The following is a 27,564-nucleotide window of genomic DNA, read 5'->3' as shown; positions in this document are numbered from 1 at the left end:
GTGAGTGAGTGAGTGAGATGGGGGAAGAGCTGTAGGATATACAAGTATGAAATCTCACCAAGTTCTTATTGCTGCCTCTGGTTTACAGTTTATCTCTTGTTGAGGGGTTAAGTGGCATTTCTCTCCTACCTTAAATCTATTTCCCAAAAGCAACTGGAATGTTCTTTAGAAATGTTAGATGGACCATGTCATTCCCTGCTTAAAACTCTTCCTGTTCCTTCAGCCTTATGCCCACTTCCCTGTACTGGAGGAACACTGGTTCCTTAGATATGATCAACATTTTGTTATCCTGTGACCTAGGCATAAGTCATCCCCTCTGCCTGAGATACTGTCTCTCCCTCCTCCCTAGGCTGGCTCCTGCTCATCCTTTTTGGTCTCATAATTTTTCTTTAAATGGAACCTAGTCAGAGAGGTCTTCTTGCTATGGAGGTGCACTATAGTTCACTCAGTGTTGTCTTCAAAGATCAGTATGTTTCCTATATACCTGTTTCTATTTAATAATCTTTAAGCCATTATCTCATTTCCCTGGGGCATTCCTTTTCATGTGTGTTACATGGCACTCTTGGAATGTTAAACATAGTAAAAGAAATGAATTAACAAAGAAGACAATTTAAAAGCTATCTTAAAGGTCTATTTAGATAAGTCTATAAATAGTCACATTTATACTCTAGGCCAAATGGAAAAACTGAGCACTATCATATAATTAGATATGTCCAAAGGCATGAATTCTAGCCTTAACTTGAAGCAAAATGGTTAACCTCTCTTGATCTTGGGTTTTCTCAATAAGGCAAGAAAAAGAACTCCCGTTTCCTTCTGACATTATGTTTATATTCAAATCAAATAAATGTGAGATAAAGAACCAATGATGAAAATCCACCTTGTAAAAGATATTTTTAAATTTAGAAGGAATCTTACCGATCTGCTTCTGGGAGTTGGTTAATTTTTCTGGTTATGATATTGAAAATTAAGTCTTCCTTGACAGTATCATCTGGTTCATGATTTTCCATCTTGAGCCTTAAAAAAATTTTTAAATTTTAAAATATTTTTCAATATCTCTACAGAAAAACAACAAAAGGGCTTATAAAAAGCTTTCTCAATACCATAAATATTTAATTAAAAAACTAGCTATAGCTTGAATTCATAATCTAAAAAATCAATGCATACACACCATACCAAAAAAATATATTCTAAGTGAAATAGAATTCAGAACATGAAAAGCAACCCATAAAGCTTCTAGGAAATATAGAGTATCTTTATAACCCTTAAAATATTTCTGAATTTGCAAACAGCACTAAACATAAGACCTAAAACTAATATTAAGCCAATATTAACTGATTAAAATTAAGAACTTGTGTTGATCAGTAGTTACTCTAAAGATAAGCCAGTCTGGGAGAAAATGTCTGCAATATAACTGACAGAGGAGCAGTGAGTACCCAGAATATGTAAAGAAGTGCACATCATCAAGAAAAAGGCAAGCAACCCAATAGAAAAACTGGCACAAGGTTTGAACAGGTACTTTCACAAAGAGGGAAACAGCCAATAAACATGAAAATATGTTTAAACCCATTATAATCAGAAAAAAAATTAAAACCACTGTGAGATATCAGTCTGTACCTAGGTTAGATAATTAAAACCTCATAATTTCGATTACTGGCAAAAATGCTGGGTAACTGAAATGCTTATGTGCTGCTCATAGTAGAGTACATTGTACCCACTTTGGGTACAACCACTTTAGAAAATTATTTAGTATTATTTACTAGGTAGAAGAAACATACTCTCAATTTCACTTACAAGTATACCCTAAAGTAGAAATCTGTGAACTCTCAGATGGTAATGTCAGAGTAGGTGGATGGTAAACTGTATTAACCTGAAGATTTAGCTCATTAAACAAGATTTCAGGATAGCACAGTTAAGAAAAGCAAAAGTTCGGAAATAACAGAAAAATACCAGGTTTTATGAAATTAGAGTTTTGTTCATTATCCATTTGCTACGAGATTAATTTACCACACGGATTTACTGCTGGGTACCTGATAGATATAAGACATCATTTGGAACATGTTGAGTGAAATGAAATTTCATATCCCTAGCCTTAAAATTAATAAGTACAATGTAGACTTAGAAACTTACATCTAGTTTCCTGGACTCAAACTTTTTGAGGCTCTTAGTTACAGTACCATGACAGACACCATCTCTGTCCTACAGGAACTTTGAATAATTCTGTTTATGTGTTGGAGGTGCATGTGTGTTGTGTGGAGAGATATATAAATTCAGTATATACAGAGAAAGTGTATGATGTATATGTCTGAAATGAAATAATTTCCTCAGAAAGTCCAGCCTGATGCTGGACAAGTCTTCTATTTTATGCTCTGCATATTGGTGAGGTCCCGAGTTCTGTGAACTAGCCATTTCTAAGATGTGGCTATTAAAGGCCTCCCTTAATTCATAAAAGTTTTGCCACAGCAGCCTCCAGCAGGACTTTATATTTGCGTTACTAACAATAAATCCAGGGGCGCCTGGCTGCTCAATCCGAAGAGTATGAGACTCTTGATTTCAGGGGTCGTGAGTTTGAGTCCCACTCTGGGTGTAAAGATTACTTAAAATATTTTTCTAATGAAATAAAAATATAAAATAATCCAAATCCTAGACAATGCTACCTTTAAATCCTACAAACATTTCAAAAAGCTTTTGCATTAGCTATCTCACGTCCCTCAGGATAGCTCTTAGGCAAGGAGTCAAGTGGGCCTTTGAAAATTAAGTTAGGCCAGGGCAACCGTGGCTGGATATTGGCAGTAAAGCCAAGATTAAATTCAAACGCAAACTTTTATTTATTTTTTCTATTAGCTTAACTTAAATATAAGATCTTTTCTTCTAGGAAGTAAAGAGACGGTAGGTGTCGTCTCCCCCTCCCCCATCTTCCGACCCAGTCCGGGAATCTCATTCCCGCGCCGCAGGTGAGGAGCACGTCACCGTGCTGTACTTCTCTTGGGCATTTACAGCACCCTTTCCCCAGAATGCCATTACCTTAGGCTCTGCTCACAGCAGTCGGTGCCTCCACCGTTTCTCCTCGGCACGCCGGGGTTCACTCCAACCTTTGCTCAAGTAGCCTGAACGCAGCCATCTTTGGCTGACACGTGACTCGGGTCAGGCGGGCGCTGATTGGGCTTCCAGGACAGAGGTGGTCTGCAGTAGTAACTTCCTGCTCAGGGGCTTCCAGCCAAGGGAAGCGGTGAGCCGCTGAGCCGGGAGTGAGGGAGTTGTTTTCGGCGAGCGCGGAGGGTACTTGTTAACAACCTACCCCCGCCTTCCTGGACAGAGCCTGTGGAACTTGTGGAATTTTGACAGAGAGTGACCGTAATCCTCCTTTCACTGAAAACCTACCTTGGAAACATTACTTCAGTTCCTGGCCAATAGAGCCTACCTCATGTGTTGATACGAGGTATTTTGGAAACTGCACAGCCCTTGGCGTACAATAGGTACACTTAAAAGAAGCTGAGATTTCTTTGCTCCCTCGGTTTTTTAATCTCCCTTAAATCTTAAGCTTCCTGTATTACGTTATGATCTGGTTAATTGTTCCACCACAATCTGAGCAAGCAGAGCTGCTTTTTCTGAGGATCTCCGGTTCCCTGCTGAGTACCGTTTATTAAAAAGAGAGTTGGGTGACTGTGGTGAAAGAAACGAGAGAGAGCTAGTGGCTTCATAAGTCAGAACAATTGAGAACCAAAGTTTTGGACCAAGCCCCTGCAAACCTCTCAGTCCTCATCTGCATAGCTTCTTTCCTCATCTATAAAACAGGAGGGGAAGAAAACACCCTCCTTTATTATTTTATAAAGTTGTGAGGGTCCTGATTATCAAGGTTGCTTTGGAAATCACTGAGCTTTACCAAAGAACGTGGTATTCAAAATAAAGGAGGAAAATTTCATTGGCGATGTGAGCAGAAGAGCCCCCAAAACTCCTTTGGCTGAGAGGAATTTATCCAGTGTCAAATCGTGGCTGGTCAATAAACCAGGAAATTAAAACAGGTCCTCAGATTCCGAGTCAAAAAGCCAGCATGTTCCCCACCTGGAAAGTTTCTGAGGTAAAGGCAGAGACAGTTGGAGAAAACCAGCTTAAGATGCGAACTGTAACGTCTGTTCATGCATTCATGCTTACGGGAGTAACTACTTTGTCTCCACTTTATACTTGTTCCAATTTAATTTTTAATGGTTTCAGGCTAATTTTGAAGTCTTGCTTTTTACAGTATCTGCAGCATGCCATTCTGGAGTAATAAAAGCAATTTAGTATATTGAGATTTTATTAAAAAATCATTTCTTCACATGAAGAAATGTCCATTTAATCTAAATTCTCAAATTATTAGCTTAAATTGTTTGCTATATTTTCTTATTAGGCTTTAAGCCTGTAGAATTTGTAGTGAGGTCACAGGTCTCTTGATATCTCTCATTTGTGTCATCTCTTTTTTTGAATGTCTGATCAATCTGGCTAATGGTTTGTTTGATCTTCTCAGGTAACCAGTTGTTGTTTTTTTAAATTTCATTGGGATTTTTTTGGGTTGTTTTTTGTCCTCAATTTGATTGCTTTTTAAATTTTTTTATTTTAATGTTTATTTTTGAGAGGGAGACAGGTTGTGAGCAGGGGAGGGACAGAGAGAGAGGGAGACACAGAATCAGAGATGGACTCCAGGCTCTGAGCTATCAGCCCAGAGTCCAACGTGCATCTTGAACCCATGATTTGTGAGATCATGACCTGAGTCCAAGCCAGACGCCCAATAGACTGAGCCACCCAGGCACCCCAATTTGATTGTTTCTTGCTCTGATCTGTATTATTTTCTTCTTCCTACCTGGGATTTAAGTGGCTCCTCTATTTCTAATTTCTTTTTTTTTAAACTTTATTTATTTATTTTGAGAGAGCACGCAGGAGCAGGAGAGGGACAGAGGAACAGAGAGGCCTAAGCAGGCTCGCAACAGCAGCACAGGGCCTGTCCTGGGGCTCCAACCCACTGATGTGAGATCATTACCTCAACGGAAAACAAGAGTTGGGGGCTCATCTCTAATTTCTCAGGGAAGAAGCTGAGGTCATTTGATGTGAGACCTTTTCTCCCCCAACATGTGTGTTTACTGCTATGAATTTCCCTCCAAGTACTGCTTTACCTGTATCCCACATATTTTGAAATGTTTATCATTATTTTTGAGAGAGAGTGGCAGAGAGACAGAATGTAAGCGGGGAGGAGGAGAGAGAGATGGAGACACAGAATCTGAAGCAGGCTCCAGGCTCTGAGCTGTCAGCACAGAGCCCGATGTGGGGCTCGAACTCAGGAACCATGAGATTATGACCTGAACTGAAGTCGGTTGCTTAACCAAATGAGACACTTAGATGCCCCTGGTTCAAAACACCTTCTAATTTCTCTTTGCTTTTTTCCTTGACCCATGAGTTATTTAGAAGTGTGTTTGTTAGTTTTCTAATAATTCCACTTCTCATGTATCTTTCTGCTAAGATTTTTAATTCAATTCTGTTGTGGTCACAGAATATACTTTGTGTTATTTGGATCCTTTAAAATTAATTGATATTTATAGCCTAGATTCTGGTCCTTGTTGATAAATGTTCCATATATGATTGAAAGAATGTATATGCTGCTGTTGTTGTGCCAAGTGTTTTAAAACATCAGTTATCACAGATTGGTTGATATCATTGTTTAAGACTTTTTATCCTTTCTGAATTGCTACCAACTTGTTCTATCAATTACTGAGAGGCTAATGAAATCTCCAACTATTATGGAAATTTTCCTATTTTCTCATTTTGAAGTTCCACATTATATGAATAAATATTTAGGATAAATTGATCCCTGTGTAACTGTGAAATGACCTTCTTAATTCTTGGTAATATCATTTGCTTTGCAATTTACTTTGTTTAATATTAATATAGCCAATGCAGTAACTTTTTTTGAATTAGTATTAATATAATATAGCTTTCCCCATGCTCTTCCTTTTTAACCTATTTGTGTCTATATTCTTAATGTAGGCTTTATAGGCAGGATATAATTGGATTTTTAAAATCTAAATTGACAATTTCTGACTTTTAATGAAGGGGGTGTTTAGACCATTTGTATTTAATATGATTTTTATATCCCAGGGTTTAAAATCTATCATCTTGAAGTCTGTTTTCTATTTCTTACATCTGTCCTACATCCTCCTTTTCCTTCTGATTTTTGTTTGTTTTGACAAATTGAGTATTTTTAATTCCATTTTATTCATTTACTGGCCTATTACCTACAGTTCTTTTTAAAAATTGCAATGATTACTTTAGCATGTATAGTACTGTATACATCTGTTTTAGTTTCCTCAGGCTACTGTAAGAAAATACCAGGAACTGGGAAGCTTACAACACGAAATTTATTTGCTCACTGTTTTGGAGGGTAGAAGTCTGAAATCAATGTACTGGCAGGGTTGTTTCCTACTGGAGGTGTTGAAGGACAGTTTGTTCCATGCTTCTCTCCTGGCTTCTGGTGTTTTCTGGCAATCCTTGCTGTCTCTTGTCAATGTATTGCTATGTATTCACATGGCATTTCCTTCCCCCTGTGTCTTTGTGCCCTCACAGGGTCATTTCCCCTCTGTGTGTGCCTGTGTACCCAAATTTCTGTAGTCTAATGAGGACACTGATCATTGGTAAGGGCCCACTCTAATCCAATATACCTCATCTTAACTTGATCACATCTCCAAAGACCCTATTTCCGAATAAGGACACATTCACAGGTACTGAGGTTTAGAATTGCGAATATATTTTAAAGTGACACAATTAAACCTTCAACATCTTAAACTTATCACAACCTATCTTTAAGTAATATTATACCATTTTATGTATGATAAAAAAATGTTATAACAGTATACTTTTATTTATTTCTTCTTGGTCTTTTTGTTATTATTATCATTCGTTTACTTCTAAGTACATTATAAACAACACAATACATGATTATTTTTTTTTATTTCAGTGGTCATTTGTCTTTGAAAGCATTTTTTTAATGTTTATTTAATTTTGAGAGAGAGAAAGACAGAGTGCTTGTGTACAAGGTGGGGGTGGGGTGGGGGGGAGGGACAGAGAGGGAGACACAGAATCCAAAGCAGGTTCCAGTCTCTGAACTGTCAGCACAGAACCCAATGCAGGGCTTGAACTCACAAGCCGTGAGATCATGACCTGAACCGAAGTCGGATGTTCAACCAACTGAGCCACCCAGGCACCCCTGAAAGCATTTTTGAAACTAAGAAAATTTACATTTATCCACATAATTTCCATCTGTAGTACTTTTCATTCTTTTTATTTATTTATTTAGCCTTTTAATTTTTCTTATAAAATGTATAAATATTTGAAGATAAAAATTGGGAATTACTATTGGTAATTAGTTGTTCATATAGTAACATTTAATTAATTGGAAGCAAAATATTGCATTTCAAAGTATGTTATTCAAATTATGATAAGCATATCCCTGTCAAATCTGGTACCTATGTGTTTTATTAATTTATTTTTAAAATTTTTATTTAGGTTCTAGTTAGTAAACATGTAGTGTAATATTGGATTCAGGAGTAGAATTTAGTAATTCATCACTTACATATAATACCAAGTGCTCAACACAAGAGCCCTTCTTAATACTCCTTCATTCTGTTTTGTAGATAGATATTCCGTCTGGTATCATTTTCTTTCTACTGTCATTTCTTAGAATGCAAATCTGGCAGTGAATTCTTTCACATTTTTCCAACTCTAAAATGTATTTAGCCTTAGTTTTAAAATTGTGGTAAGAAACACATAACATCAAATTTACTATATTAGCAATTTTAAAATATTTGGTTCAGTATGTTAAGTATATTCAGTGTTATGCAACAGATCCCTGTAACTTTTTCGTCCTGCAACATTGAAAATACCCACTAAATACTAATTACTCCACTCCTCCCAGCCTTTGGTAACCACCTTTCTACTTTCTGTTTCTATGGGTTTAGCTACGTTAGATACTTCATGTGAGTGGAATCATACATTATTTGTTCTTTTGTGACTGGCTTGTTTTATTTAGCAAATGTGCATCCATTTTGTAGTATGTTGCAGCATTTCCTGCTTTTTAAAGAATGCATAATATTCTGGCACACCTGGGTGGCTCAATCAATTAAGCATCTGACTTTGGCTCAGGTCATGATCTCACAGTTCTGTGAGTTCGAGCCCTGCATCCAATGAGCTCAAGCCCCACTTCTGGTGGAACATGAGCCCTACTTTGGGTAAGCCCTGCTTCTCTCTCTCTCCGTCTCTCTGCCCCTTGTGGGATTTTCTTTCTGTCTCCCTCTGCCTCTCACTCACATGCACCCTCTTTTTTTTTTTTTTTAAAAAAAAAGCATAATATTCCAATGTATATACCACATTTTATTTATCCATTTACTCAATCATGAACATTGGATTGCTTTCATCACTTGGCTATTGTAAGTAATGGTACAAAGAACATGGGTGTGCAAATATCATTTCAAGACTCTGCTTTGAATACTATTGTATACATACCCAGCAGTGAGATTACTGGATCATGTGGTATTTCTATTTTTATTTTTTTGAGGAATCACCATACTGTTCTCCATGATGGGTGCACCATCTTACACTCCTATCAACATGGTGCAAGTGTTCCAACTTCTCCATTTCCTTGTCAGCACTTATTTTCTGTTCTTTTGATAGTGGCCATCCTGATGAGTGTGAGAGGATATCTCATAGTGGTTTTGCTTTGCATGCCCCTAATAATTAGTGATGTTGAGCATCTTCTTGTGTGCTTATTGGCCATTTGTGTATATTCTTTTTTTTTTAAATATTTTTATTTATTTCTAGGAGAGAGAGAGAGAGAGACAGCGTGAGCAGGGGAAGGTCAGAGAGAGAGGGAGTGACAGACTCCGAAATAGGCTCCAGGCTCTGAGCTGGCCGTCAGCACAGAGCCCGACGCGGGGCTCGAACCCACGAACCGCGAGATCATGACCTAAGCGAAAGTCGGATGCTCAACCGACTAAGCCACCCAGGCGCCCTTGTGTATATTCTTTAGGAAAATGTCTATTCAAGTCATTTTCCATATATTAATTGGATTTATTTGTGTTGTTGAGTTGTAGAAGTTCCTTATATATGCTGGATTAATCCCGTATCACATATATGACTTGCAAATATTTTGTACCATTCCCTAGGTTGTTTCATTGACATGCAGAAGATTCTAAATTTGATGTACGCCCATTTATCTGCTTTTTATTTTTTTGACTGTGCTTTTGATGTCATAGCAAAGAAATTATTGCCACATCCAATGTAGTGAGTTCATTTTTCTGTTTACTTCTAGGAGTTGTGTAGTTGTTGGTCTTTAATCACATTTTGCTCTCTAATCCATTTTAAGTTAGTTTTGAATAAGGAGTATGGAAAAGATCCAACTGTATTTATGCATTGAATGTATGTATGTATGTATGTATGTATGTATGTATGTGGATATCCAGTTTTCCAAACCCCATTTGTTGAGGAGGCCATCCTTTTCCCATTATATAGTTTTGGCACCCTTGTCAATAATCATTTACTCATGTATGCAAGGATTTATTTCTGGACTATTTATTGTGTTCTATTGGTTGATATATCAATCTTTATGACAGCACATCATCTTATTTACTGTTGCTTTGTACTATGCTTTGAGATCAAGAAGTGTGAGGCCTCCACCTTTGTTCTTTGGCTAGTCAGGGTACCTTGATATTCCATGTAAATTTTAAGACATTTTTTTCTATTTCTGCAAAAAAAATGCCATTGGGATTTTGATAGGGATTGCATTGAATCTGTAGATCAATTTGGGTTATATGGATATTTGAACCATAGTGAGTCTTCCAATCCACAAGCACAGGGTGTCTTTCCATGTATTTTGTCGTCTTTGATGTTTTTAGCAATGTTTTGTAGTTTTGAGTCTATGCATCTTTCATTTTCTTGAATAAATTGTATTCCTAAGTATTTTATCCTTTTTGATGGTATAGTAATTGAGTTTGTTTTCTCAATTTCTTTCTTGGGTTGAGCATTGTTAGTGTAGAGAAACACAACTAATTTTTGTGTGTTGATTTTGTATCCTGAAAATTTGTTGAAATGGTTTTTAGTTGCTTAGTCATTGTATATGATCTTTTTGATGTTCTTTAGACTTTAGTTTGCTAATATTTTGTTTAGGAGCTTTGCATCAATATTAATCAAGAATATTGTTCTATAAGTTTCTTTCCTGGGATCTTTAACTTTTTTGGTTTTGATAGCAGGGTAATGCTGTAATCCTGCCCTCAAAGAATGACTTTGGAAGTATTCCCTCCTCTTAAACTCATAGGCAGTTTGAGGAGGACTGATGTTGATTCTTTAAATATTTGGTACGGTTCTTCAGTGAAGTCATTTGCTCATAAATTTTTCTTTGTTGGGAATTTTTTTTAAAAATATTTTTATTTATTTCTAGGAGAGAGAGAGAGAGAGACAGCGTGAGCAGGGGAGGGTCAGAGAGAGAGGGAGTCACAGACTGAAACAGGCTCCAGGCTCTGAGCTGGCAGTCAGCACAGAGCCCGACGCGGGGCTCGAACCCACGAACCGCGAGATCATGACCTAAGTGAAAGTCGGACGCTTAACCGACTAAGCCACCCAGGCGCCCCTTTGTTGGGAACTTTTTAATTACAGCTTCAATCTCCTTAATGGTTATAGGCCTGTTCAGATTTTTAAAAAATTTCTTCATGATTCGGTCTTGATATTTCTAGGAATTTGTCCATTTCATCTAGGTTATCCAATTTGTTGACATATAATTATTGATAGTAGTCTTATAGTCTTTTTTATTTTGGCGACATCAGTTATAAAATCCCTGCTTTCATTTCTAATTTTAGCTCTTTGAGTCTTCTTCCTTATATTTTAAGTTAATCTAGCACTGTCATCAACCACTCCGAAGAGAACCTCAGGAAATTCTATGAGGGTAAGAAATCCAAGTCCCTGGATCTGTGGCTCAAGAAGACACATACCATGTGTTGTAACTGAACAAGTACTGGGAGAACCTGAAGACCAAGCAGCAACAGCAGGAGGAGTGGTTATACCTGCTGTGGAAGTACCTGGTCAAGGCCTGAGCATTGGCATCAATAAAACAAATTGGAAAAAAAAAAGGACTATCATATAATCTGATGATTTCACTTCTGGGTATTTATCTGAAGGAAACAAAAACACTATCTCCAAAAGATATATGCACTCCCATGTTCATTGCAGAACTTCATAATAGCCAAGACATGGATTCAACCTAAATGTTTATTGATGGATGAATGGATAAAGAAAATGTGATATATATACACATAATTGAATATTATTCAGCCATAAAAAGAAGGAAATCTTGCCATTTGTGGTAATATGTATGGACTCTGAGGTCCATTTATACTAAGTGAAATAAGTCAGACAAAGAAAGACAAGTACCATTGATCTCATTTACATGTGGTATCTAAGACAAACAACAGCAACAACAACAACTCAAACTCATAAATACAGATTAACAGATTGGTGGTTGCCAAAGGTGGGGGATGAAGGATGGGTGAAATGGTGAAGGAGGCCAAAAGGTACAAACTTTTAGTTATAAATAAGTCCTGGATGTAATGTACAGCATAGTGACCATAGTTAATAACACTGTATTGTATTTTGAATTTTGCTAAGACAGTAAATCTTGAAAGTTCTCATCACAAGAAAAAGCTATTTGTAATTATGTGTGGTGATGAATGTTTATTAGACTTATTGTGGTGATAATTGTGAAATATACACATCTATTGAATCATTATGTTGTACACTTGAAACTAATATGTTGTTAATTATTTTTTTCTAAATTTTTAAAAAATGTTTTATTTATTTCTAGGTGAGAGAGAGAGAGAGACAGCGTGAGCAGGGGAGGGTCAGAGAGAGAGGGAGTCACAGACTCTGAAATAGGCTCCAGGCTCGGAGCTGGCAGTCAGCACAGAGCCCGACGCGGGGCTCGAACCCACGAACCGCGAGATCATGACCTAAGCGAAAGTCGGATGCTTAACCGACTAAGCCACCCAGGCGCCCCAATTATATTTTTTGTACCTACTGTTTCTGTGGTAATAGAGACTGTGGTGCACGTTGATAGCCTTTGTTCTCAGACATCCCTATCCTGGCACGCCATTCCTGTCAGCACTTGGATTCAGGAAAGACAGAAAATCATCCCTTCAGCAGTCCCCTAAAAGTCAGAACGATGCATATAGGTTTCACTCTTTTCTTTCACTAGGGAGAAGGGAGTTTCCTCCTAAATGTGGCATAGTGTTGGGATAACAGTTTCTGGATTTTTCTTATAAATGTACTTGATCTGTGTTTTCTTAAATCTATGTCTTCATGGGAGGGGGTCTGTGGCTTTCTATTTTGCCATATTGCTGATGTCACTCTTCCTATTTAGCCTTAGTTTTTGAGAAATATTTCTGTGAGGTATAGGATTCTAGGTTGACTCTTTAAAAAGTAATCTTTAGGGACGCCTGGGTGGCTCAGTCATTTAAGCGTCCAACTTTGGCTCAGGTCATGATCTCATGGTTCGTGGGTTCGAGCCCCGCATCAGGCTCTGTGTTGACAGCTAGCTCAGAGCCTGGAGACTGCTTCAGATTCTGTATCTCCCTCTCCCTCTGACCCTCCCCTGCTCACGCTGTGTGTCTTTCTCTCAGAAATAAATAAAACATTAAAAAAATTTTAAAAAAGTAATCTTTACACCCAACATGGGGCTCAAACTCTTGACCTTGAAACCAAGAGTCACATGCTCCACCATTTGAGCCAGCCAGGTGCCCAGACTTTTTTTTTTTAATTAAAAAAATGTTTTTAATGTTGGTACTTAAAAGATTTTGCTCTGCTTTTTTCTGGCTAGCACTGTTACCAGTAAGAAGTCTGTTGTCATTCTTCTCTCTTTTGGTTTTTCTCTGGCTTCTACAAAGATCTTCTTTTTTATATTGGTTTTAAGCTGTTAGATTATGATGCAGTGTGGGGATATTTTTTTCTGAAATTTCCTTTGGTTAGAGTTAATTGAGTTTCTTGAATCTGGGGCTTTTAAAATTTTGCTTTTCTGTGGTATAATTAACATATAAAGTTGTAAGATATTTAAAGTATACATTGTAATGACTTGTAAGAGGATATATATTGTAAGAGGATTTCCTCCCATCTAATTGACACACCCATCACCTCACATAATTATCTTTTTGTGTGTGTGAGAACTTTTAAGTCCTAATCTCTTCGCAAATTTCAATTCTACAATACAGTATTATCAAGTATAGTCACCATGTTTTATATCAGATCCTCAGGTGTATTCATCTTATAGCTGAAAGTTTGTACTCTTTTATAAACCTCTCTCTATTTTCCCACCCTAGGTCCTGGCAACCACTTTCATACTCTATGCTTTATGAGTTTGACTTTTTTTCTTTTAGATTCCACTTATAAATGACATTATGATACCATAAAGTATTTTTCTTTTTCTGTCTCATTTCACTTAACACAATGTCCTCAAGTTCCACCAATGTTGTTGCATATAGTAGGATTTCCTTCTTTCTCGTGGCTGAAAAATATTAGTCTATATATGTATATAGACACATATATAGTACATTGTTATTTTTACATTATACATGACTGTATATAGTCATTTATAATATTATAGTTATCCAATTATAACTGTATATATTATCCTATGCAGTATTATTATACATTATTGTACATATATACAATGTATATAAACACAATAGAATATATATCTCGCATCTTCTTTATCCATTCATCCATTGACAGACAATAATGTTGTTTCCATATCTTGGCTATTTGTGAATAATGCTGCAATAAACATGGGAATACAGGTATCTCTTTGATATCATGTTTTTATTTGTTTTGCATATATGTACCAAGAGTGTAATTTCTGGATCATATGGTAGTTCTATTTTTACTTTTTTGAGAAAACTCCATACTGTTTTTCATAGTGGCTGCACCAATTTATATTCCCACCAACACTGCACAAGAATTCCCTTTTTTCCACATTCACCAACACTTTTTATCTCTTGTCTTTTTGATGATAGCCATTCTAACAGGTATGAGGTGCTATCTTATTGTGATTTTGACTTGCATTTCCCTGATGATTAGTGATCCTGACACCTTTTATGGGTGCTTGCTGACCATTTATAGGTCTTTTCTGGAAAAATGTCTGTTAGGTTCCTTTGCCCACTTAACAATTCATATTGTTTGCTTTTTGTTGTTGAGTTGTATGAATTCCTTATATACTTTGGATGTTAGCCTCTTATCAGATATATGGTTTGCACATACTTTCTCCCATGCCTTTACATTTTGTTGATGCAGAAACTTTTTAGTTTGATATGGTTCCATTTGTTTATTTTTGCTTTTGTTGCCCTTGCTTATGGTGTCAAATAATAATAATTAAAAAAAAATTGACACGACTGATGTCATAAAGTTTACTCCCTGTGTTTTCTTCTAAGAGTTTTAGGGCTTCAGTTCTTAAGTCTATTTTTTTGAGTTGATTTTTTTTATGTGGTATGAGAAAGGGATCCAGTTTTATTCTTTTACATGTGGCTTTCCATGGTCTTACGTAGGAGGTCAATCAATTAGCCTGGTTTGTTTTCTTGGTTGTGAAATCTTTGTGATTGTACAAGTCACCTTCTTTGTTCTTAGTGGTGCCCACCAGTTGAAGGTGTGCCAAAATCCATTAGTGTCTCAAAGGGAAGCATCTCAGTCAGCACCTAAATGCAGGCTAGTTGGAGGCTGGTACCCATAGGCAAGTACTGAGAAAGTGGTAGTTCTGAGTTTTTGCCTAATTTCTCTGTACTGGGCTGGGGTGTATAGCCACAGGAGGTACATTTGAGCTCATTAAGAACTTCTTTGTTTACTATAATCCTGTGGGACTATTGAATGCAAGTCCCATTGGCTCTCTGAGGCAGGCAGTCCAGGCACCCATATCTTACATAGTAATTGATAAAAACGGAGGAAATCAATACAATACAGTACACTGCAAACAATGCAATGTAATGCAATACAAGAGCGTGGGGGCGGGGCGAGGGACAGGGGATTACATGGTTAAGGCAATTGGGGGAAATGGAGAAAAGGCAAGAGAGAAGGTAAGTTCTCATAGTAGGAACCGTGTCTTAGTCTTTGTTATAACCTTGACAGGGAAAACACAATATAAACACACTACCTATATGCTGGGTATAGTATGGTATGGTTCGTGTACTTTAATCTTTGTAATCTCACTGCAAAGCAGTTATTAGTATGTTTTCAGAGGAAACACAGTCACCAAAGTTAGGTAGCTTGCCCAATGTGTGGTATACAATGTCTTTCATATACCAGGCATTGAGTCAGTATTAGCTGAATAAATGAGTACATACTTATTCATATGAAAGATATCTTGTGAATTTTCTTTGCTGTGCTTCTTTCTACTCTTTCCTAGAAAAATGCTAACATCATTCATTACAGTTAGGGAAAGGACTGTGATATTGGTATGGAGTCATAGCAACAATGACAGTAATGGCTATAACACAGGTAGACTTCCTGCGCTTTGGCCACTGTTTTGGTTTGTAGATATTAACTCATTTAATCCCAACAACAATATGAAGTAAATAAAATCTTTATTCTTTATTTTACAGATGAGGAAATGGAGGTGCAGAGAGACAAAACAGCTTGTTAAAAGTCATCCTTTTGGTAAGTAGTAAAGCCAAGATTTCAGCATTGAGAAATGAGCTCCGGGTTGTACTTAACACCTCTGATCTATCTTGCCTCTAGTACCTTGTTGCCTTTGGCTTTATGCCAAGATCAAGATTTCCCTAATTTCTTCTTTCAGGCCTCATTACAGTCACTTTGGCAAGCACTGCTTTCCAACACCAAAGGAAAATATCAATGGACTTCCCAGCTTTTTGTTGCAGGAAAGGCAAAGTGAAGCCATGGAGTACCAATCTCTTCAGCTTCCAGGTGGCAGGGGAGGGGAACATAAGTCAACCTTGCTGTGTTTCCCAGACTACTACCTCAGCAGATGAGCAAATAAAACACAGAATTTATAGAGCTTCCTCAAACCTAATGGGTCAAAGACATAAACAGAAAATTCAAAAAAGAGGCCATTATTTTTATTTAAAAATCAACCTTAGCTAGATTCATTCTTATTTAATTTTTTGCTTTGAGATTGGCAATCTTTAAAAAGATGTGGCTGAAGGTGAAGAACAACAAAAAATACGTGACGGGCATGAAGGACAGTAAGAAGGTAGGAGGATTGCTGGATTATAGATTCTGGTGAGGTTGAAGTAATGCTGGAGTTGTGTGAAAGTGAATGAACTGCAAGGACAGGAGGTAGTAATCAGATGGGATTTTAAAATTGTGAACATGGAGAATTTGAATTTATTGATAATTTATGACTAAGGCTACAGCACCATAATCCAATAAAAATAAAACGTGAATCACGTTATAAGATATTTTAGTGAGATATTTAAATTCTTTTTTACATAGTAATTCTTCAAAACTTGTGTTTTACAACACATCTTTTTAAAAAAAAAATTTAATGTTTATTTATCTGAAAGAGAGAGAGCGGGGAGAGGAGTAGAGAGAAAGGGAGACACGGAATCCAAAGCAGGCTCTAGGCTCTGAGCTGTCAGTACAGAGCCCCATATGGGGCTGGAACTCACAGACGATATCATGACCGGAGCCAAAGTTGGATGCTTAGCTGACTGAGCCACCCAGGTGCCCCATACTTATAACACATCTTAATTTAAACTAGCCACATTTCAAATGTTCAGTAGCTACAAGTGGCTAGTGACTATTATATTGGATGGCACAGCTCTAGAGTATGACCATGGGGTTAAGTGGTCAGGTAGAGAGACCAAGGTGTTGGAAGGATCAGCTATGTGAATACAGGAATCACCAAGAATGTTACTTGGTCACTAAAAAGAACATGTTAGACTTGTATGTGATGAGTTGGAAAAATCCCCAAGACATATGGTGAAGTGAAAATTTATTTTCACTATAATATGTATGGATAGTATTATTTTAAAAAATATGTAAGTTACAAAAGAATACTGCAATGAAAGAGGCATACTAACTTCATAGTGGTTACCTGTGGAGAACAGGATATGGGAGTGAAGGAGGACTTTCAGATCTTGCTTTATTTCTGGGTCATTTAAATATTTTACAATGAGAAGGTATTTATGTACTCTTTGCATAATAATTTTTTAGAGTTAAAATATGAATACTATTTATCCAGTTATCAGTTTGACTTGATCCCCCTCCCCAACCTCCCCCATCACCTGCCCTTTCCTCAGAGTTTCAAGTATCATGAATTATTCTGAGAATACAAGGCTGGATGGCAAACTAGCTATTTTTTTTTTCATTAGCAAAAGGGTATGTATTCCAGTTTTTTATCTACGATGTCATAAAGCACCTTTTTAAGACTTCCATTTCTGCTTTGTGTTGCTTGGGGCCTCAGATGACCAAATCTTATCTCAAGATATATATGGTTACGACAAGGAGAATGATCTGTGGGGTTCCATTCTGTGCTTTATTCTTTTCATCAGTGTTCATTTCCTGAACTACGATAAATGTGTAGCTCAGGAATGCTTGAGAAGACTTAAATAAAGCATGCTGTAATCTCTTTCTTTAGATTTTGAGCTTCTTGAGAGCAGGGACTAAATCTCTGGACCTCTGGATCTGTATTAATGCATATTACATACTAGGCACCCAATAAATGTCTTTAAACAGCACATTTGTTAATGGTAAAAGGCTAGAAAGGATACAGAATCAGGGTTTAGGGCAGAGGAATAGGCTGTATGTTATTTCTATGTTTTGCTTACTTAATGAACTTTCCACTTCTCCTTCAAAATTTAGGTCAAATGTCACTTTTCCCCTGTAGTTTTCTGTTCTGGCCAAGTAGTTAACAGCTGTATCTTCAATGTGTCCACAGAATTATTTGTATACCTTTTAAACCTTCTCTTGCTATGTGTTCACATTTTAAATTTCTCTTCTATTTGTTAGTACCTTTTGGCTTAAAGAACATTTCTTTTTTTTTAAATGTTTTATTCATTTCTAGGAGAGAGAGAGAGACAGCGTGAGCAGGGGAGGGTCACAGAGAGAGGGAGTCATAGAATCCAAAACAGGCTCCAGGCTCTGAGCTGGCAGTCAGCACAGAGCCCGACGTGGGGCTCGAACCCACGAACCGCGAGATCATGACCTAAGTGAAAGTCGGACGCTTAACCGACTAAGCCACCCAGGAGCCCCAAAGAACATTTCTTATTACATGTTACCCAGTGCCTGAGAAATAACAGGTGCCTAATAAATGTGGTCAATGAATGACTAAATGTAGAGAGATCTTGTCATCTCAAACCTGTTCCCATACACAATGAGGAAAGAAAGATGAAACTTACATTTAATTAGTGAATTTCTTAATATTTATTGAGTACCTGCTATAGACCAAGCAGGAGGAACAGAAACAAACTGTCTGGAGTTACTTTTTTAACTCCTGAGTCCTCATCATAAAACAAAACAAAACATTCTGCTGGTTTAGTATCCATTCAGTCTTTGATTAATCGTCATGTACAGTTTTCTCAAGTGTACTTTCAAATATTGCATAATGCCGTAGACCATTAAATATTCCAAAGGCCGTCTGAAAGACCAGAGGAATCATCATTGCTTTTATTTCTGTTTGACAAAGCAGGAACCAGTAAAGTAAAACCCTTCCTTTTGGTGGCAATGGAACAGTATGATACCTAAAAAGGAAAAATAATTAAGTACTTTTTCTGGGTGTATTTTCTATGAAAAGTTCATTGATTCTCTGAAGTGGGTAATTTCTATTACAAGGTATTTCATGTAGATAGCAAAAAGGTTAAAAGCTAGCTATTTGAAGTACCAAAGTACATTTTGATTAAAATATGTCACTGGCAGCTAAAGAAGTAGTTTAATATTAAGAAAATAAACAAAAACAAAAGTAACTAAGGAAGAAAAGGAACAAACAGATGGACTTACTTGACTGCCAGGTGTCCAGTTTTAGAAAAAGCCAAACCAGTGGGATATAAAACACCACATACTATGCCAATCAGTGAACTCCTCAGAACACAATTTTCCCGACTTATATTGCCTAGAAAACAAAAGTAAATTTAGTCTCATTTTACAACTCAGGATAAGAACTAATAAGACAGTCTTATGTCCTATCAGAGTAGTTATCTGTACTGTCCTCAATCATAATGAGACAATAGAAAGAATATTAGAAATCCAGTCTAAGACACAGGATAGACTAAATGCTTCATGTTTAAAAAACACCTTTATTACACTTAACATAAGGTGAGTTGTCTCATAAATGTCATTGTTGCAGAAACAATTCATAATGAAAAATATTAAACTAGCAGACCCAGACATCTGGATTCTAGGTTAATGCATTTTTATTGTCTATGTGTCAGGCATGAGTTAGTGATACAATGCTACATAAAAGAGACACAATCTCTAATCTTTAGGTGATTACAGCAGGAACAAAAGAACTAGACAAATATTTAAATAAATAATTTTTAAGTGTGCACAAAACTTTGAAGGTAAAATGAAAAGAGAATGTGTCTAGAAACCTAATGTACCCTAAGGGAATCAGAGGTTCCATTAATTACTAGTTGTGAAACTTAAGGTAAGGAGAGGAGGCAGGAAATAACATTAGAAGCCCACAGTAAGCCAGATAGCTCGTTAGGCATTGAAGATATCTTATTTTAATTATCACAACAGTCTTGTGAGGTAAGAACTAGTAGTCCTAATTTATTTATTAAAAAAAAATTTTTTTAATGTTTTTATTTACTTCTGAGACAGAGAGAGACAGCGTGAGCAGGGGAGTGCAGAGAGAGAGGGAGACACAGAATCTGAAACAGGCTCCAGGCTCTGAGCTGTCAGTAGAGAGCCGGATGCGGGGCTTGAACTCATGAACTGTGAGATTATGACCTGAGCTGAAGTCGGACACTTAACTGACTGAGCCATCCAGGCGCCCCAGTAGTCTTAATTTATAGATAAGACAATTGAGTCTCAGATAGTAAATGACTTGTCCAATGTCACAAAACTTAAGCGGTGGAGAGCAGAATCTAAATCACGTGTGCAGAATGCCAAAACCTATTCTTTCCCCAGTATATTATGTTGCTTTCTAACATACCTGAACATGTCTTAGCTTTGATTGTATAAATGTAAAAAGGACACAATAATATTTACTATTGCCTGATCACCAGGATTGTTGTGAGGAGGAAATAGGACAATATAGGTAAAGGTACTTTATAAGTTGTAAAGGAATATACAAGTGTAAGTGATCATTATCAACAGTAGCAACAGTTTGTGTTAATCTGTGATTTTAGTTAGACATAAACACATTATACATTAATGAATTTAAATTTACCCAAATACAAAGCATCTGTTACAAGGAACTTATAAGCGACTATAGTAGACAAAAATGGAAGTGTAGTCACTGATGCATATGTCTTCAAAGCATCATGTTTAACCTTGAAGCAGTGTCTGAAAATGAAGTTTGCCAACATTCCAGAGAAACTAGCTGCTGTTCCAAAGAACACTGTGCCATATACATTTAAAGTCCTAATAGGAAAAACAGAGAAAAATTAGATTCAACATAATACAGTATTCTCTTAATGGATATATCCTTTCCTGGGTAGTAACTTAATATTACATATTTGCTCAACACCAAATATTTCTTCAACACTTATAATGCAAAAGACATTTTCTATGTGTTGAGGATGAGGCAGTGATAAAGAAAATTTAAAAAAAAATCACACTTCTCATGGAACTTGCATTCTAATGAGGATAGAATTCTCTCTCTCAGATCAATTAGAGTGGCTCTAAAATGGAACTCTTTTAAGACATAAATTTTGGTCACAAATAAAAATGAACATGTTCCATTATAGCCAAATTTTATGAGATATCTAAGAGTACTGCTCTTGCTTGTAAAATGATTAATTTGCTCGTCATATGAACAAAACTGTTTACATTTTGGTTAGTCCTTCTAGCAAATAACTATTTCTTAATTAGTCCAGATATATTTCAAATAATTTGTTAAGGATTTCTAAAACTTCATGCAAAGAGATTTGATAGATCTAGTTTTACTTATACCGACTCATACCTAAATCCATAAATGTCTGAGGTCTAAGATTAATGTCCTTTGATTTTATTTTTCAGTTCTGTTAATCTAAGTGATATGAGACAATATGTACATCATGGAATCTATTTTTTTTTTGCTGAATTCAGCACTGTGCTGAGTCAATTAATTCTAAACTGAATTTAATTACAATTGAACATCAATTAAATATACATAGCTCCAAAAATGGTGTTCTAATTGCTTTTATTTTTTTATTTTTTTTAAGGTTTTTTTTTTTTTTTTTTAATTTATTTCTAGAGAGAGAGAGCGTGAGCAGGGGTGGGTCAGAGAGAGAGGGAGTCACAGACTGAAACAGGCTCCAGGCTCTGAGCTGGCAGTCAGCACAGAGCCCGACGCGGGGCTCGAACCCACGAACCATGAGATCATGACCTAAGCGAAAGTCGGACGCTTAACCGACTAAGCCACCCAGGCGCCCCTAATTGCTTTTAATTTAAAAATGTTTATTATACAAATAACATTTCAACAATAATCCTGGACATGTTCTTTCTTCTTCTTCTTTTTTTTTTTTAAGTTTATTTATTTATTTTGAGGGTGCCTGGGTGGCTCAGTCAGTTAAGCATCCAACTGTTGGTTTCAGCTCAGGTCATGATCTCATGGTTAGTGGGTTTAACCCCGTGTCGGCTCCGTGCTGAAAGTATAAAGACTGTTTTGGATTCTCTCTCTCTCTTTTCCCCTCCTCGGCTAGCTCTCACTCTTATTTACTTGGAGAGAGAGAGAGAGAGAGAAAGAACACCAGTGGAGGAAGGGCAGAGAGAGAGAGGGAGAGAGAGAATCCCAAGCAGACAGTGCAGAGCCCAACTCGATCTCATAGAGATTGTAACCTGAGCTGAGATCAAAAGTGAGACGCTTAGCCAACTGAGCCACCTTTGTGCCCCTGGATATCTTCTTTTTTAAGAATCAAAAGAAATTATCCATAGTCTCAATATTACAACAAACCACTATTTTCATCTGTCCATGTTTCCCTTCCATTTTTTTTTTTTTTTTTTAAATTTCTGAGTGAGAGAGAGAGACAGCATGAGCAGGGAAGGGTCAGAGAGAGAAGGAGACATAGAATCTGAAGCAGGCTCCAGGCTCTGAGCTAGCTGTCAGCATAGAGCCCAACGTGGGGCTCGAACCCACAAACCGTGAGATGCCCTCAGCCGAGGTCGGTCACTTAACCGACTGAGCCACCCAGGCGCCCCCCAGTTCTTTTTTTTTTATAACCAATTCAATAAAGTTAATAGGATCTTAGATACTTAGAAACGATTGCAATACAGAAGATCTGCAAATAAAGTTATTGACTTTCAGTTTAAGTGTGTCTCTTACTTTTCTTTTCTAAGATATTCAATTTTTTTTTCTATGATTTCAATGACCATGGGTCTTCTGAATTTTTCATCTCCTAGAGAAAGACTGGGCTGACCGTGTGTGTATGTTGCCATTCTGATGTCCTGGAAAACACAAAATTTCAGAACCATAATAGCTAATGATATTAATAATAAATTTTATAAATTTTAGATTCCAATTAAAGAACATTTAGACCCTAGTAAAATGTCATCTGCTTTAACAAACATCACCAATGATTCAATCACTATTACTCTTTAACAGACAATGGCTTTTTGAGAAACTGGCAGGATAATGAACATCTTTACTTTTATACTTTTATAGATGAGAAAAATGAGGTTCAGAAAGGTTGATTTGCCTTAGGACCTAGAGATTTGCAGAGATACTGAGTTTTTTTTTCCTCACAGTTTTCTCTAAAGGTAGCCAAGTCATTTGTAGTTCTTTTTCTAGCTTTTTCAAAGCTAGAAGGAAACAACAGGTACTTGTTGACAACTATCTCATGAAAGCCTGAGCTCCTTTTGGAGATTATGTTAGTTTCTTGGGGAGGGAAGAGAGCAGGGACTGCCTTGGAGAGTAGTGAGAGAGACATCACAAAGAGGGACATTGTTCCAGGCTAGGAAGAGGTAGTGGATCATGGATATCATGGATTACAGAAATTATATATCCAGCCCCCTCACCTGGGGCAGAAGCACAGCCTTTGCTGGAAACTACATGTGGTATACCAGGGAGCTGGGAACCAAGGTACTGAGTTTCAGGGTTGGAAGGCTCCTGTGTCCCAAGTGTGAAATATGAACAGACAGTTGCCAATGTCAAGGGACCATGAGGGACGGCCAGTAGCATCTTAACAGAAAGGAATAAACAGTGGTAAACAAAACAAAACAAAATTGGATCCTCAAAAAGGAACCTTTTTGAATGTTTTGCTCTGGGTAAGACTTTCAGGTCTCTGAAAAGTCTTAAACAATAACATTTGTTAAATGTTTTGCCACACTGGCATTATGGGATTCCAGATTAGCCGATGAAGAGATTACAAAAATCATGGTCCTTCACAATTTATATCAACCTCTATTTTAACATTTATAGTCAAGGACATAGACTAGATCTCAAATTTTGGGAGATCTGGGCAAGAGAATTAGAGTGGATTAAACATCATGAACCAGAAGATAATAAATCAGTGATTCTCAACCTTTAGTGTGCACAGGAATCACATGGGTGGTTCATTTTATTTTTTTTTAAATGTTTATTTCTAGGAGAGAGAGAGAGACAGCATGAGCAGGGGAGGGTCAGAGAGAGAGGGAGTCACAGACTGAAACAGGCTCCAGGCTCTGAGCTGGCAGTCAGCACAGAGCCCGACGCGGGGCTCGAACCCACAAACCGCGAGATCATGACCTAAGCGAAAGTCGGACGCCCAACCAACTAAGCCACCCAGGCGCCCCATGGGTGGTTCATTTTAAATGCAATGTTTTGAGTTCCCTCCTGAGATATCTGGATTCAGTAGGAATAGGGTGAAGTCTACAATCTGTATTTTATTTTATCTTTAATTTTTTTAAAAGTAGACTTAATGCCCAGTGCAGAGCCCAGTGTGGGGCTTTAACTCAAGCAGCCCTGAGATCAAGACCTGAACTGAGATCAAGAGTTGGACACTTAACCAGATACTTACAACTGAGCCACCTAGGTGTCCCACAAAAATCTGTATTTTAATAGTACCAAGTGATTCTGCCACTGGTTGTCAGTGGACACATTGCTGTAATTGTTGAACATCACTGTAATACTCATTTGCTGAATCAGTGATATGTACCAATCCTAACTCCAATGAAATGTCAATTCATCCATGGCATCGACATCCTCAAATATGGGCTCCTTTGAATTTTCATATATTATTACACAGTAAGTAATAACGGACAAGTTTCTTTCCCTGTATCATTGCAGAACTGGATGCAAGCCAGTACTCTCTTTTTCTTTATAACATCTGGAGGACAGAGAAAAAATTATAAATTACAATTTCTCAGGGACTAGATTTAATCTTTTGGCTCTTTCCATTTCTAAATGGAAAATGGAAGAGATAGTAACATCTAAGGGAGATTCTATATCTAAGCCACCTAATGTACTATGAAGGCAGGTATCAGTAATGTGGTAATTTACCAGAAATCTTGGATAAGTATTTATTTTGCTGTCATTCAATTCATTGATGACACTGAAGTCCCTTACATCCTACAAAGAAAACTTTCAGGCAATGCCTTGTACCAACCTTCCACCCTGTCTATACTAACAGTATACAGGGAACCCAGACACCTAGTATAATGATTATAAAATCTTGAAACAGTACAGATACTTATTGAACACAAATGTTTATTGAATGCTTAGTCTCTGGAAGGCACTGTTTATTAAAGCAGAGAAATAGGCTGGTAATTTTCTGCTAGACTTTTAACAAGTAATGACATGTAAAGACTTTGCTATAACCAACATTTTATCTAAAAATTGACTAGTCCAAGTTCACCATGATTATACCAGTAAGAGTGTATGTACGTAGGTTTATAGTCTGCAAAGTGTTTTACAGTTTTGTAGTGCTTTTATGTGTATTACTTTGCCTGACTTTCAGAACTTTAACATTCACTCATTTACACAACACTTGATATTTGACAGACCCCAGGACCATTAAGAGGTAGATGTATCTTCTAGAATCCACAAACCGGCCAAGGTCAGGACAAAAAGGCAGGTAATTTAAAGGCAGAAATTAGTGTGCCATACAAACGAAACTAAACGGAACATGGACAACAACAAAAACATAAGAAAAGCTAAACTTAACCTGGCCAGGGGAAACATGGGAGTAAACGACATTTAACCGAATATGTGAAAGAAGTGTGGTAGGGAGGGATGGTTACAGGGAAGTATTGCAAGTTGAAATAAAGGCCAGCGCAAAGGCGTGGAGGCAAGAGAAAGGAAACAGCCAGCAACCGGGACTAGACTTTAGGTCTACTTTGTCTCCGTCTCTTTCTGTAGCAACTGGGGGCTGCATTGATTGCGCCCTGCATGGACTTGAGAGTTGTTCTCTTTAGATTTTCAAATCCCATCATTTCAGAAGAGTCCGCTAACATACTGAGGCTGCAGAAATCACGACTCCTACCGCCCCAGGTTTCCGCCTACCTTGGACGCTTCCCCAGCCTTGACCGGCAACACACCTGCATCGTTCAAGTCAGCCCCAGCCTCACGCCCGAGCGCCGCCATTTTGGCGGCTCACATGACTTGCGGTGGGCGGGGACCCAGAACGCCCGGAGCGGGAAGTGGTTCTGGCTCACGCCTCTAGCTCTGCAGCCTGGCCCTCCCCGACCCAGTCAAAAGCCGCGCCCTCCATCCTGGCTCTGATTGGGCACGGGATCCAGAAATGAGGGCCTCTCATTGGCTTCGAGGAGGTCCAGACGCTCGTGGGCCCGCCTTCTTGCCAGCCCTGCATTCCCTTACCCTTCTGTGTGTTAGCTTAGCTCCCTCTTCCCTCAAGCTGAGGGGATGCGTGGGGCGGTCCGAGCGCAGGGATGTTGCGCGCTTTCCTCTCTTCTGGTCACCTATGTTAGCGGGGGCCAAGCTGTCCGCCCGTTTCGCTCCTTGAGGGAGTTCTTCCTTCTGGCCTGGTCCGTGTGTTAAGGCTTACCGGGCATCTCCTCCCCAGAGCCCCCAGCCGGCCGCCAGAGCGGCCCCGAACAGCCTCCCCCCCCCCCCCCAGCGGTGTGTCTCCTCTCCCAGTCTTTAGTTCCCTCATATTCCATCCTTTCACCTCGTTTGGAAGGGACGAGAGAAAAACTACCCCCCCCTCCCCAAGAAGACCCATTTGCCAGCCGGTATTTCGGGGTGGGGGGGGGGGGCTGCGAGGAGGCCTGGCGCCCTTTTGTGCACGTTCAGTGCCCAGCAGTATCTCCCAGATGAGCAACCCCCGACCCTCCAGTCTCCATGTCTTAGGGAAGCCAAATTCGAGAGTTATATAATTTCTAGTGCTGCTGTTTCTCCTGCCTGAGGAAACACTTCATCGCGTGGAGGGTGCAGGACATTTCTGTGCACTTCTATATAAGAACGGGGTGTGGGCAGGGGTCGCCAGCGGTAGCTGAGAGATATCTTGTCTTTTCTGCAAAAAGAAGGTGGGTAGTTTGGAGAAAGATAGAAAGGGTGGATGTGGAAGCCAAGCAGCAGAACTCTCATTTAGCAAATAGCGAACCGTTTTCTCAGCTTGTGCTCACATGCCTGATACTACTACATCGTCTCAGAAAACACCTTTGGGGGAAGGTTTGACTTCTCTCGAACAGTCTCAGTGTTTTTCCTCGCCGGATAGGGAGCTGCTTGGATGCGAAGAGATGGCATGATGTGAATGACTCCAGTGTGAAGAAATCTGCTTCGCCAACTCATCCTGCATCAAGTGCCCATTGAGTAGCACTGTCACTTTAATGTCTCCATGCCAAGGGATTGCTTTCCTTCTTTTCAATCCTCTCGGTTAATACATGAGAGGATCAGAATCAGAGGGGCATTAAGGATTAAGCCTGAGGGGCTTGGAGAGCACAGAAGAAAAAAATGAAAGTGACAGCAAGCTGGATCCTGTCTTACTGAGGGGGTGAGATCTGGAACTTCTGGTCCAGTAAATAAAAAGGGGGCCTTTCAGTTTGTGTACTGCCCCAGAAAACTATTCAAACTCACCCATCTTTTTAGAGACCAGAGCCAAAAAGGGTTTTAAAAGTATTTTTTGTTGGGGAGGAGATTAAATTTTTCTCTAAGGAATTGAGGATCTTTACCATCAACCAGTTCATCTTTGAATTTGATCATGTATTGAGTAATGAGACAGCTGTGTAAATTTGGTTCGTGCCTTAATTGAGTTAGTCATTGAATTCCAAAAATGTTGATGCCTGAAGAAGAGTTTTAATAACATTTTCTATGCTTACAATAATTTTCTCAGCTTTTTAAAAAACAGATTAAATATTTTATAAAAATCGAAAAACTCAAGGTTATTTTTCTCTGAACTCTGTGGGCAGTGTCAAAAGTTTAATTGTAGGAAAAAATACATCATTTTTTTCTTTATCTGAAAGAGAAGACAGCCTGGATTTCAA

The 27,564-nt window shown here is 38.1% G+C and overlaps 2 protein-coding genes across 2 annotated transcripts in view; both read right to left on the bottom strand.

Moving 5' to 3' along the window:
* TMEM126A (transmembrane protein 126A) overlaps nt 1-3,153 on the bottom strand; it is an 8,114-nt gene extending 4,961 nt beyond the window's left edge. The window contains exons 1-2 of the mRNA XM_039217066.1: nt 3,022-3,153; nt 916-1,014 (exon numbers count right to left, since the gene is read on the bottom strand). Of these exons, the coding sequence (XP_039072997.1) occupies nt 916-1,007 (92 nt within the window). The 5' untranslated portion in view covers nt 1,008-1,014; nt 3,022-3,153. The remainder of the gene's footprint in view (nt 1-915; nt 1,015-3,021) is intronic.
* Nucleotides 3,154-18,402: 15,249 nt separating this feature from the next.
* On the bottom strand, nt 18,403-25,777 carry TMEM126B (transmembrane protein 126B). The gene is made up of 5 exons (XM_039217026.1): nt 25,625-25,777; nt 22,469-22,590; nt 20,393-20,586; nt 19,000-19,111; nt 18,403-18,743 (listed from the first exon to the last, which is right to left on the bottom strand). The coding sequence occupies exons 1-5, from the start codon at nt 25,703-25,705 to the stop codon at nt 18,560-18,562; spliced, it is 693 nt and encodes a 230-aa protein (XP_039072957.1). The 5' UTR covers nt 25,706-25,777; the 3' UTR covers nt 18,403-18,559.
* Between the last annotated feature and the right edge of the window lie 1,787 nt (nt 25,778-27,564).

This window comes from Hyaena hyaena, unplaced genomic scaffold (genome assembly GCF_003009895.1).
Source record: "Hyaena hyaena isolate Hyena2069 unplaced genomic scaffold, ASM300989v1 scaffold_667, whole genome shotgun sequence".
Classification (NCBI taxonomy): domain Eukaryota; kingdom Metazoa; phylum Chordata; class Mammalia; order Carnivora; family Hyaenidae; genus Hyaena; species Hyaena hyaena.
Note: the sequence above shows the minus strand (reverse complement) of the source record. Positions and strands in the feature narration are given on the sequence as shown.